Below are 14,118 nucleotides of genomic sequence, written 5' to 3' on the forward strand. Positions count from 1 at the left end.
ATGGTTAATTAAAATAAATAAATAAATAAATAACATTTCCATTACTTAAAATAAAATAAACATGAACTGAAAAAAAATATTTCACCCAGCTGTCAAGGCAACATTTATAATTTTCATTTAGTTTAGGCTGAAGTACTAAAATAACTAAAATATACATACAGTATATTATTATTTTTCTTTAAAAAAAAGACTTGTCAGTATCTCAGACTGTTCCTCTTGACCTCTCTCCCTCAACTTCACCTGCATCAAGACACTAGATCTTTGTGTATCACATCTCTGTTATGTGTCTTTTATCGGTGAAACAGCGTCTGCGGTGTCTTTATCTGTGTCTCCGTCAGGTCGTGAGATACCACACACCAATTACACCACTTTACTGTGTGAAGCGTCATCAACTTAATGGCACTAAACATACAAGAGACCTAGTTCAGTAACGTTTAGAGTATAATTATCTTTAACTGTTCCTGATGAATCGTGTGAAAACACAGTCTGGACCTCTAAACGTCAGTAAATATTAGATTGGATGAATTTGGTGTTATTAGTTGCTTTGTTTTACTCTAAAACATCCATTATGTTTGATATCTAAAAGATGATGTCCTCATGTAAGTTAATGATCAATCTCTAACTAAGCATACATATTATATATAAAACTTAAAATAATGTAAACTATAATTGAAATAAAATGAAATATATATAGAAAAAAAAAAACATTAAACATTAGGCAACATTTCTTATTTTTATTCAGTTGATGAAATAAAAAAAACTAAAACTGAAATAAAATGTATAAAAACTATAGAGACATAATAAAAATATTTCTATCTGTCTATCTGTCTATCTATCTATCTATCTATATATATATATATATATCTTTAGTTAGTGTGTTAAAGTTGTAGTACTAGTTGTAAAGTACTAGTTGTAGAGCAGCGATACAAGACCTGACTGACCTGCAGTGGTGCCAGAAACTGTCAAACAGACAGACAGGCAAGCAGATACTCGATCTGCGTATGTTCCATGATTAATTAGAGAAAGAGGCATCATAGTGTCATTAGCGTATGGAAATGTTGTGAAACACAAATGTCATGATTTTAACACTATAAATAATTCATTTGTAAATGAGCATTTAAATCAGAAATGATCTGTCTGGATGCGACACGATCTCTAAAACAGAGGTGTCAATTTCAAGTATTAAATTATTTTAATATAGTATTAGTGCACTTTTAAAAATGACCTAATGTTTTCATAAAATTAAACAAATTGCATTACCTCACAGACTTGAATAAAATCAGTTCATTTAGATGTTTGCACATGAAGTACATATTTTAGGTGATTTGACAAAAAAACATTTTAATAACAGAGCTTTTGCAGTTTAAAAATGATTATAAATATTTTTTAATTTAAATGTTAATTGTATAATGAAATAAAATAAATATTTATTAAATAAAAAAATATATATTGTGCAGATTAATATGGTGTTTCTGTCTAGTATAGCACGTTTTATATTTATAGCACGTTTTAAGATGCACCTCTATTTTTGACACTCATACTAGCCACATATGCATGCAATGTCCTAAAGTTTTCACAAAATGAAACGAATTTTGTAGAAAGATTGAAAAAAATCAAAACATGAATATGGAGGTCTGCTCTGAACGGAGCTGCTAAAGCCTGCCGCTGCTAGTTATATTTAGTCAGACAGCCAGCATGCTGCTAATGAAGACTAGCGATGGTTTCCTCCAGACAGAGGAGCGAGAGACGTTTGAACATGTGTCTGTGAGCCTGAACAGACAATGCATTTGCATGTTACACAGTGAGAATCTCTTGAACCGTGTGCAAAGGGCACATCAGGTGTCCTCGCTGAAGAAGCAAGCGAGAGGGTTTGGTTGAGACACATGTCTTCGCAAACACACATTCTTCATAAGAGCTCAGATACTGAGGGGGAAATTACACGAATTACAGTCCTGGTAAAGAATGCAATCTGGCATATTTACAGAGAAAGTCATTGTGTTGTGCTAAAAAGAATTTAAAAAAATTACTTAATTTATCTAACAAATACACCAGACTAGATAGACACACTATATAAAAAAGCAACATTTTTTTATTCTTAATGTGATAAATATTTATTTTATTTATATATACATTTAATACAAACATAAAAAAAAATCTAAATATTTATAGTTAATTGTTAGTTTTCTAGATTTTTTTTTTTTAACTGCAAAAAGCATATGATTAAGGGTTTGTGCTGCACATTTTTAATTTAATAAATATTCATTTTATTTGTAATAACCTTACAATTAAAAAAAAAAAAAAAAAAATCTGGGAATATTTATAGCTAATTATTCCTGTTCTAGAATTTCTTTTTTAACTTTACATTATCTAGAAACCACTGTATGTGCACAATTTCTAAAAAAATATATATTTGTAAAAATTCTTATCCGGTAATCACAATTGAATGGAAAAAAATATGGAAAATTCATTGGTTGATTTTGCTACCAAGTTTTTCCATCTGTCCATTACTAAAACACACATAAACACCACTTTCTATTCAGTAAATCTGACTGAAATTGTGTGCGGTGTAAAACAGGCGAATGCTTCACTTTAATAAGCTGCACACTCAGTTTTACATACAGGCTATTGTCAGTTTGATATATTAGCAAATGGCTGAAATCATTTTGTGATCGTATCTTCTCATTGACAGGACGTGATGTTCTTCATGTTCAGAGGATTTTCCGAGCTATTTCCCCTCTGCATGCTCATCCGGTTATATTGAACATTTAGATTCAATTACATTTGAGCAGAGTTGCCCAGAATATTCCACACCTCATTTGATCCATTTTTCTTGCCGGTGTTGTTTTGGAAGTATTAATGATACCTGCTGGTGCTGGAGACGTTTATGTACTGCTCAGGATGCGGGAAATGTTTAGCGCAGCATGTTCAAGACGATCCCCAGACGATCCCCTGCTTGTGTCCTGTATGAGCTTCAGCGCTGTGGAAGAGGAGCTAGTGTGTTTGACTCCTGCTGGCTCTGACTCTGACCACGAGGAGGGTCTGAAAGATAGAAAGAATACATTACCCTTCAAAACAGACAGTAAAGACATTCATAATGGTACCAAATATTTCTTTTTCAAATAAACTTTCTATTCATAAAAGAGCCCTGAAACAAAATGTTTGCACAGTTTGCACAAAAATATATGAAGCAGCAACACTGATAATAGTCCGAAGCAGCAAATCAGCATATTAGAATGATTTCTGAAGGATCATGTGACACTGAAGACTGGAGTAATGATGATGAAAATTCAGCTTTGATCACAGGAATAAATTCTATTTTAAAATATATTCAAATAGAAAACAGCTATTTTAAATTGTAATAATATTTCCCAGTATTACTGTTCTTACTGTATTTTTAATCAAATAAATGCAGCCTTGCTGAGCAAAAGACACTTCTTACAAAAACATTAAAAATGTTTTAAAAATGACTCAGGTTATGCATGTAACCATGGTTCGGTTCATAAAGAATATGTTCTTGTAGACCGTTTGCAATATTTTTTGTACACATGCAAACTGATATTTTTACCAATTGTGTTCACGTCTCTCCAATTTTTAAGTTTTTAAGACATCATGTCAATGTCTCCATCAGCATCCAGGACCGATACTATCTGTATATTTTTTTCCAGTCACAATCTTTCATACAAACACCCAAACATTTTAATAATCCGTCAGTGCAGCAGATATGAGGAGCCTGAGCATTTTTGTGTCCTTTCATTACTAAAGGGGCTTTGGGAGTGAACTCAATGAGCAGGAGATAAGAATGGATTGGACTAAAAAAGAAAAAAGATAAGAGGAGAACATTGGGGTCTATATGGACAGATTCATTGTGCTGTAGTGCCCGTCACAGGCTGCCACGTGGCTGGGGCTGCAGAATAAGGGCAGCTGAACAGGGCTAAGCCTGCAGAGAGAAGCACAGGCTATGACCTCTGACCTTCAGCGCATTTATCCGTGATCACACCCTCCAGCTCAGGACACGGGCCGCTGTCTCTCTCTCTTTTCACTGGTGCTGTCTCTTGGAGGTTGTCAGTGGTGGAGTTGGTTTTTCAGTAATACTAAACTATGCAAGTTTCATACAGTTGACGGAATTGTCACTTGCACATCATTGTAAGTCATGCCAGTTTAAACATACAAGCTGTTTTAACCCATAAAGTACTCGCGCAATCTCTGAGAGACAGTCTTCAATGCAAAACCGAACCGTGGCTCCAAAACGGTGATATGAACCGAACCGTGACAGTGGTGTATCATTACACCTCTACTACAAGGGAAGATTTTCAGTTAATACCAGCTTAGATTTGGCTCTCATCCTCTTGATTTGTCAGTTTAAAATCTCTGGTCATCTTCTGTTTCCTTCACAGCTCTCAGTGTGATCGAATGTGACATGTATCTTCATTATCAAGTTAGATGTGAAATTAAACATGTCTTCGTGTTCCTCTTGTAGGTTCAGACTTCCAGTGCAACACTCACATCATCCCAGTGAAGAACCAGGAAGGAGTTGTGATGATGTTCATCTTGAACTTCGATCATGTTCTAGACGAGGAGAACAGCAACTCTTTGGAGAGACTGAACCTCACGCCGCATGCCAAATCTGAAATCAGTGAGTGCAAATTGAGTTTATTATTATTATTTTTGTGTATGTATTTTTTATTTTTTATTTTTTTAATGCCAGATTGGTTTCTTACACAGATTTTTCCCTACTAGCTGCTCTCTCTGCAAATATTTATGCCGTCTGTTTCTTCAGTAGGCATGTTTTAAAATCGTTCAATCAAGAGTTTAAAACCATGATCCAAACCAACCAGCCCTAAAACTCTGATATGAGGAAAAATGTATTTAAAAATATCAAGGTATAAAAAACAAAAAGATGCAAAAGAGGAGTATAGCATCTATTAACAATGAATGAACTTTTCCTATAATGCATTGTGGATGTTACAATATATATATATATATATGAATGATAGTTTGTTTGTTTGTTTGCTTATTAATAATTTTTTATTTTAGTATGACTGGCTGACATGACAAGAAATATCCATATACACAAATCTATATACTATTAAAGTTGTTATTAATATTTTTATTTTTAATATATTTTTAAAGTATGTCTATATAATTTTTATTAATTTTATTTCAATTTTAGCTGTATTAGTAAGTAGACTACAGTTAAACTAGCTGAAATAATTAAAATATTAATGAAAAATTATATATATATATATATATATATATATATATATATATATATATATATATATATATATATATATATATATATATATATATATATATACACACAATATAATGATGGTAAAAAATGGTAATATTGCAAAATAATAATGTAATATAATAACGAATAAAAGTAATAACAAAAAAAAAAAAATTCTTATTGAGCCCAAACTTTGTTTGTAAAGAAGTACACTGTTTTGTCTAAATTAACATTTTGAGATTTCTTAAATATTACATTTAATTTCAGTGTTGGTGTTGAAATGATAATAAATTATAGCTGATTATAAAACACTCTGATTATAAATTTAAAAAAACTAATGTCAGCTGTTTTAATTGCTACAGATGAATTTAGGCATCACAACATTATAATGTGCAGCATGAAAAAAGGATATTCATCTTGGAATTTGCTAAAATGCAATGTATATATATATTATTATAACAACAAAAAACAATTATCTATTCTGAGTTTAAATTCCAAAACCCAATTGTCGTGGTTCAACAACAAAACTGAAGCTCTCAACAACCACTATTATTACTTACTAAATATTATAACATTATTATTATGTGTGTAAATAATGAGCAATAATTTCTCTGATGATCATTTTATAACTTACATTAGAGCTGCTTCCTGGTGACTCCTTCACAACCCCACCTCTGCTGTGCTAAACCAGCTATTCTAATCAGTCGTGTTCAACAGGAAGTGCTTCAACTTACCAGCGCAGTGAGGCGTTACTCAACAGAGCGTGCTAATTAGACAGGAGCTTCTCGCTGAGACTGCTCAGATTCAGGTGGGATGCTGGCATCTCCTGCTCTTGCATCAGATGAGGGACGCTTTCAGAACTGGCATCACATCAAGGTTTTAACATGCTCATCAGCAGGTGCAGATTTAGTTTTACTGGCCAGCACAACAATCCAATCTTCTTCTTTTGTGGCACCTTTGGTGATCTGATTGACACATAAAGTGACCAATCACATTTAGCTTTGTTTTTGCATACATGTAGGTTTTATATAGAAATATTTATACACATACACACACACACACACACACACACACACACACACACACACATAAAACCAATGAAAGAACAACGTTTATAAATAAAACAATACATAATTTTACATTTAAATTTAAAAATATGGGAAATAAGCATGCACAATTAAATATAGATCATTAAATAAAACTAAATTCTCTATTATTGGCCAATAACTAACAAAAGTTTGTGGTTTTCTGTATAATATCCATCAGACAGACAATGAACTGCTGTGACTAATATTAACTCGGTCATATAGAGGAAGAGCCTCAGTGAGGACGAGAACGGAAGCGGATGATATTAATGCATTTATCATCTCCATCGTCTCCATAACTTCCTGTATCTGCGGGCCAGTTAGTGGACGATCGTGGCAGGATGACGCATCTGTGAGTGTCGTGTGCTCGTTTACAGCTCTATAGCTGCTCGGGACTCAGGTCCGCCTCAGCGTCTCTACATCCTCACTTAGCAAACACACCGCATTAGGTGAAGGTTATTTATAGTGAAGAATGTTGCAGAGTGTTTGGAGAGAGAGAGAGAGAGAGAGAGAGAGAGAGAGAGAGAGAGAGAGAGAGAGAGAGAGAGTGAGAGAGAGAGAGAGAAATACAGAGAGAGAGAGAGAGAGAGAGAGAGAGTGAGTGAGTGAGTGAGTGAGTGAGTGAGTGAGAGAGTGAGAGAGAGAGTGTGTGTGTGTGTGTGTGTGTGTGTGTGTGTGTGTGTGTGTGTGTGTTCTGCCTCTTGGTGTCATGGAGAGTCTGTGTCAACAAGGACTCACTGCTGAACCCTGATTGTATGTGTTACAATGAGACCCAAACCTAGTCAGGACTTAAATTCACAATCTCATATTGAAAGTTTCTGATTATGAAGTACCACACTATTATGTCTAAATAAATAAAAAAACACTAAAGACTAAAGCCATTTGTTTTAAATGCTACAAATGAATTTACAAAATCTTAATATAAAGCATGAAATATATATATATATATATATATATATATATAGAGAGAGAGAGAGAGAGAGAGAGAGAGAGAGAGAGAGAGATTTGCTAAATATTATATAGAACAGTGTTATTAATTTCTCTGAATTAAAAAAAATATTTTTTTAACACTTGGTTGGCACTGAAATTAAAATTTAAATTATAGCGGATTATAAAACACTACACTACACAAATGAATTCAGGCATCACATCATAATGTGTAGCATTAAAAAGAGAAGAAATATATACTGTATATATTTGAGATTTGCTAAATATTACATTTAACAGTGTTATTACAGTTTTTTTCTTGTCTTTTTTAAAAAATGTATTGTTTTCATTGAATTTAAATTAAATTATAGCTGATAAAATACTACAGTATTTTTTAGGAATAAATTAAACATATGCTAAATTTAGGCATCACAACATGGATATTTCAAAAACCACATGGATCTGAAAATTGGAAATTCATTTTGAGATTACATTTCAGGACACACACACACACACACACATAAACACACACACACATACACACACACACACACACACACACACATAAACACACACACACACACACACACACAATTTTCTGAACAAAACACATTCTTCTCATTCTTATATATAAATTACTATGGTCATTTACTTTTATGGTGAGGTGCATGCATTGATCTTTGAATCTGTTTGCACTAAGTTTATGGATCTTGAGTAATCAAACTGATATCCCACAAAGCAAGTGCAACCAAGATTCACTGCAAATCAACCCACTCAAAGTGGCATATCAAGACACATTACAGTATGTGCATTGAAACCTGAGTGAAATAAAAGGCTGAATGATTGGAGGGAAGATGATTCCTCCATTACATTGTGGCTGACATAATTACTGTAAAGGAACAGACCACTCACAAATGAATGTTTTCATGTCATCATTTACTCACCCTCATGTGGTTCTGCCCTTGTGTTATCTTCCTTCTGTGAAATACAAAATGAGATGTTAGACAGAATGTCTGAGCTGCTCAGAAAATGAAATGTGGAGGATTTCTGTCAAAACAAAAACATCATGACAGTGCACTATATTCCAATTGATGTGTAATAGCTTTGTGTAAGGATGTAGAACTTTGATTATATGAACTTTAAAATGCATTTTAAAATAGAATCAGTAGGGCAGCACTAACATTAGGAAAGAAATACAGTAGTAACCCAAAAATTAAAACTGTCTGAATATTACTCACTCTCAGGTCATCCAAGATGAGTTTGTTTCTTCATGGGAACAGATATGGAGAAATTCAGCATTGCATTACTTACTCACCAATGGATGCTCTGCCGTGAATGGGATTGGCATTTTTGCCGATTTATTAAAAAAGAAAAACTGAAATATCACATGGTCCTAAGTATTCAGACCCTTTGCTCAGTATTTAGTAGAAGTACCCCTTTGATCGAATACAGCCATGAGTCTTTTTGGGAAAGATGCAACAAGTTTTTCACACCTGGATTTGGGGATCCTCTGCCATTCCTCCTTTTCATGTGTCTTGCACTGAGGAGAGGCTTCCATCGGGCCACTCTGCCATAAAGCCCCGACTGGTGGAGGGCTGCAGTGATGGTTGACTTTCTACAACTTTCTCCCATCTCCCGACTGCATCTCTGGAGCTCAGCCACAGTGATCTTTGGGTTCTTCTTTACCTCTCTCTCACCAAGGCTCTTCTCCCCCGATAGCTCAGTTTGGCCGGACGGCCAGCTCTAGGAAGTGTTCTGGTCGTCCCAAACGTCTTCCATTTAAAGATTATGGAGGCCACTGTGCTCTTAGGAACCTTAAGTGCAGCAGAAATTTTTTTTGTAACCTTGGCCAGATCTGTGCCTTGCCACAATTCTGTCTCTGAGCTCTTCAGACAGTTCCTTTCACCTCATGATTCTCATTTGCTCTGACATGCACTGTGAGCTGTAAGGTCTTATATAGACAGCTGTGTAGCTTTCCTAATCAAGTCCAATCAGTATAATCAAACACAGCTGGACTCAAATGAAGGTGTAGAACCATCTCAAGGATGATCAGAAGAAATGCACAGCACCTGAGTTAAATATATGAGTGTCACAGCAAAGGGTCTAAATACTAAGGACCATGTGATATTTCAGTTTTTCTTTTTTAATAAATCTGCAAAAATGTCAACAATTCTGTGTTTTTCTGTCAATATGGGGTGTTGTGTGTACATTAATGAGGAAAAAAAATGAACTTAAATGATTTTAGCAAATGGCTGCAATATAACAAAGAGTGAAAAATGTAAGGGGGTCTGAATACTTTCCGTACCCACTGTAAACATATATATATATATATATATATATATATATATATATATATATATGTTTACAGTGGGTACGGAAAGTATTCAGACCCCCCTAAAGTACTAGATAAATAATAATAAAATAATACTGCTCTATACATGTCATCTAAAGTAATAAACAACTAATACAGTTATCCATGTTAATGAGAGTGGATTCTTATCTAATTACAGATAAGCATTCAAGAATCTTTCTAGAATCTCTTGCAGTAAATATGATCACTAGAAGTAATATTATTATTAGTGTTTAATGAAAACATTACTAAGCGTCCAGATAATAATGACAGATACAGTACAATGTAATTTATTATATTATATGGCGATATTATATAAAATTACAATATATTCAGTTTTTTTTTTCTATTTTTTTATATATTAACCTCTAAACAGAGAAAGGTATTAATAATAATTATTCTTTGTAACAGTGTTGTTATTGTTAATTAAAATTATTAAAATCTTTTTCAATATTTGAAATAAAGATGAAATATAGACTATATATAAATATATATAAAAAAAACATAAAAATGACAAAAGCACATAAAAATTGTAACAAATTGTAAAAAAAAAAAAAAAAAAAAAAAAAAAGGCTGAAATGTAATCATTATGCGTAATAGTAATATTTGCCTTAGTAAGCACTACCATTAATACGAATCCAGATAATGTTGACAGATACAGTATATACAATTCAACAATATTGATACTAATAATAATTACAAACATGTTACAATGTTGTTATTATCTAAATCTAAAACTAATTGAAAAAAAGCTGGAATAAAATAGGGAAAAAAAAATTCCATCGGCAGCTAACTGAAATAAAAAGTCTAGGTTGAAGTACAGTACTAAAATTACAAAAAATAAATAAATAAATAATGAATATTAATAATAATAATTAATAAATAAATAAATAAATAAAGCTATACAGAAATATATTTTAAAATATATAAAATTGCAAAAATTACTGAGACTTGCTAAAACTTAAATTGTAAGTAAATAAATATAGTGAAATATTATTATTATAATGTATTATATTATTATGTTTTTCTTGGTAAGCACTACAATTCAAATGATAATTACAGATATAGTAAATATATTTAAGGAGAATATATTATTATATTATATAAAATGATTCTGTTTCTTCTACCACTGTAACCTCTAAAAAGATATTGGCATTAATAATAACCATAATAATAATAATAATAATTTGTAACAGTGTTGTTATTGTTGCTAAAACTAAACATTTAAAATCGTCTACAGTAATTGAAATAAAGCTGAATAAAATATATAAAATATATTTCATTTGGCAACTATCAGAAATAAAAGGTCTAAAATTAGTTTTTAAAAAATGAGTGAAATATTAATATTTGCCTTCGTAAGCACCAATAATACCATAATTTAGATAATAACGACAGAGTAATTACAGAGTTTGAGTAAACGTAATTAGGGAGGATTTTGTTTCTTCATCCATTGTAACATTTAAACAGCTGTTGTTTAACTGTGAAACACACACACACACACACACACATACGTGTGAAGTGGGAGCGCTGTAGGGGGCACGTGAAGGGCTCGCTGAGGGAGGAATCCTCATATTCCCAAACACTGGCTCACTTTCAACCCGCCATTGTGATTGAGCATCCAAAGCAGCCCTCCTGAGGAGTGCTTACAGTCCTGAACACAGCACTGAGATCCTCCTCCTCATTAGCATCAGCCAGTGGGTTAAACACCTGCCTCTGTTTCACAGGTGCTCCTCTTTAAACCCCACTGAGCTGAATGAGGAACACTGACGGCTGGGAGAAGCTATAATTCAGCGAGTGAGTCGCTGGAGTCAGAAACGCTCTTCACTGTACACCTGCGTACTGTAATGCATGACACATACTGTAATGTCTAAATAATGAGCTGCTTAAAGGTCTTTAGATAATTAGCTGCAGGTGTTTGAGCACAGGTTTCGTACTTTGTTCAAAAAGCAAAATGGGAGAGAGAAACTCAGCATTAAAGGTGCAGTGATAATAGACTTAAAGCATGTAGATTTACTAGAGAGAAACTGAAATTTTAACCCATTATTGTTTAATTCTGCATCTTCCTTTCAAATCTCTGAAGAATTACACCTACAGTAGTAACACCCTTACTCTGTGTTTATAAGTCATTTATAAGTGAGAAATGTAGCATTTTATACCTCAAAAACAAATGTAGAAATAATAAAAACTATTTTAAAAAATAAAATACATTTGTGATAATTTAAATAACTAAACCACATTGCATAGATAAAAAAACAGTCGCATTTTTTTCCGTAATTTAACTTAAATAAACTGAAATAAACTACAATTGAAAAAAATGGAAAATTAAAAATACTGCCTTGGCAAATAACTGAAATAAATAGATTTATATTGAAGTACTAAAATTGCTAATATATATATTTGCATTTGTAGCATTTGTAGCATAAAACTACATATAAAATCTAAATAAAGAAATTTTGATCATTTAGATAGCTAAGCAACTTTGCATTGATATAAACTTTGCATTAATTTGTTAAAGTGTTGTTATTGTAAACTAAAAATAAATGTAAAAAAATGTAGATAATTTTGGGTGTAATTTAAATAAACTAGAATATAAATATCAGATGAAAAACATAAGAAAATTAAACAAATTGCCTTAAATAATTTTAATTTGAAGTACTAAAATCATAAAACACAATTAAAGATGTATAGAAATGTTAAAATATATTTTACAGCCATTCACTCTCAAGTGAGAAATATACAGTTTGTAGCTTAAAAATAAATATAAATAAATAAAATAAATTTGTGATCATTGAGATAGCTAAACTACTTTGCACGGATACATATATTATGGCGTAATAATAATTTGTTATAATTTGTTAAAAAAAAAAATTCTGTATTTGAAATAAAGCTGAATTAAATAATTACAAATATTAGATGAAACAGAAAAATGGAAATTAAAAATATTGCCTGGGTAACTAACTGAAATAAGCTGAAGTACTAAATACTTAAGTACTAAAATTACAACTTAATTAAAGATATATAGCGATATTAAAAATCTAATAGTAATAAAAAATGACAAGAGCACATAACAGAATCACTAAAACTTGAACATGAGGGTGCATGTACATGAATGAAAGTGAATGCAATTTCTAGTCCGGTGCAGTCGAATGAGCTTTCTCTTGAAGTAGACCTTATTTATTAGAAAGTGTGTACTGCAATTTACTCTTCAAAGCACTGATGCGCTGGAGAGGAAACACTGAATTCCACTGGGAAACACTGGATTTGTTTGATCATATCCTGTTTTAAAAGAAAAAAGAAAATGAAAAAATGTTGAGAGGCTGCTAATTAAAGCAGTGGTGATCTGTGTCCGTATGAGGGATGAATTCAGACCAAAGGCCGGTGGGATAATTAAAGGCATGGCTGAACAAATGAGCCATATGTCAGACTGTTGTTCTCCTGGGGGAGATAAATTGTGGGAATGAATGTTGACCGCTCAAGCTGCACGTCTGCTGAATATGTCTGTTCTTATAATAATGCTGCCAGCGGTGCTGCCAACTCATTTCAGTGCATTCAATGACCACTTCTGAAACACTATAACAGTCGTTCTAGAATAGAGGGAGAGTCAGTCAAAATTAAATTAAATTCACAAAAAATATATTGTGTCTATTTTGATCCTGCCCCAAATAATAATAGTAATGATAATAAACAGATCATTTAGATTTGAGAAATAAAATAAAAGGCTGTGTTACTTTAATTTGTTAATGATATTTATTTGAATATTTCTCTTTAAAATACAGCATATTAGTTATAATAACAGCCTTAAAAAATAAAATAAAAAAAAATAAAATAAAATAAAATAAAATAAAATAAAATAAAATAAAATAAAATAAAATAAAATAAAATAAAATAAAATAAATAGAGAAATTGAAGACTTGAAGGCTCTTTTAATTTAATTTGTTAATAACAGCATATCTGTTATTAGTTACTAAAATAACAGCCTTCAAGTATTCCTCGGTTTGTCATAAGTGCAGTTGAGATCAATTAAATTTTTTGGTGGGTTGCAGCTGTCAGAAATGAGTAGGAAGTGTAGAGACACATGCTTTGATTGACTTCAGCACATCTGGGGCCACTGGACATCACTAGTTTCTCACACTGAGCTGCTGTGATCTTGGTCCACTCTTTTTACACTCTCTTAGTTTGGTGGCTGTAGTGGGTTTCTTAGCCATTATTTTGTCGCCAAGGACTTTCCAGAGATTTTCATTCTGGTTTAGATCAGGACTCTGGGCCGCTCATTTCAGTATTTCAGTGTTCTCGGCTTCAAGGAACTGCTTTACTCGTTTTGCACTAAAATGGGGACATTGTCTTGCATGAAAATTGCAGGCTGATTGGGAGATGCTTGCAGGGAAGGAAACGCATGATGCTGAAAGAGGTTCTGATAAACATTTGCATTCACAATACCACATATCCTTATAAAAAACCCAAACATCCCCCAAACCATCACACTTCCTCCTCCACCTTTCACTGACTGCTTCACACACTCAGGC

At 32.5% G+C, this 14,118-nt stretch overlaps 1 protein-coding gene and 1 long non-coding RNA gene across 3 annotated transcripts in view; one reads left to right on the forward strand and one right to left on the reverse strand.

The window, feature by feature from the left end:
• LOC109063093 (potassium voltage-gated channel subfamily H member 7-like) overlaps nt 1-14,118 on the forward strand; it is an 84,167-nt gene that overhangs the window by 25,057 nt on the left and 44,992 nt on the right. For both annotated transcript variants that reach the window (XM_042764325.1, XM_042764326.1), the window contains exon 3: nt 4,478-4,633. In XM_042764325.1, the coding sequence (XP_042620259.1) occupies nt 4,478-4,633 (156 nt within the window). The remainder of the gene's footprint in view (nt 1-4,477; nt 4,634-14,118) is intronic.
• Nucleotides 2,317-8,321, reverse strand: LOC122146170. Its single transcript, XR_006160869.1, has 4 exons — nt 8,190-8,321; nt 5,968-6,198; nt 4,504-4,624; nt 2,317-3,039 (listed from the first exon to the last, which is right to left on the reverse strand). It is a non-coding gene; the product is annotated as an uncharacterized LOC122146170 (long non-coding RNA).

The sequence above is a fragment of the Cyprinus carpio genome, chromosome A9 (genome assembly GCF_018340385.1).
Source record: "Cyprinus carpio isolate SPL01 chromosome A9, ASM1834038v1, whole genome shotgun sequence".
NCBI classification, from domain to species: domain Eukaryota; kingdom Metazoa; phylum Chordata; class Actinopteri; order Cypriniformes; family Cyprinidae; genus Cyprinus; species Cyprinus carpio.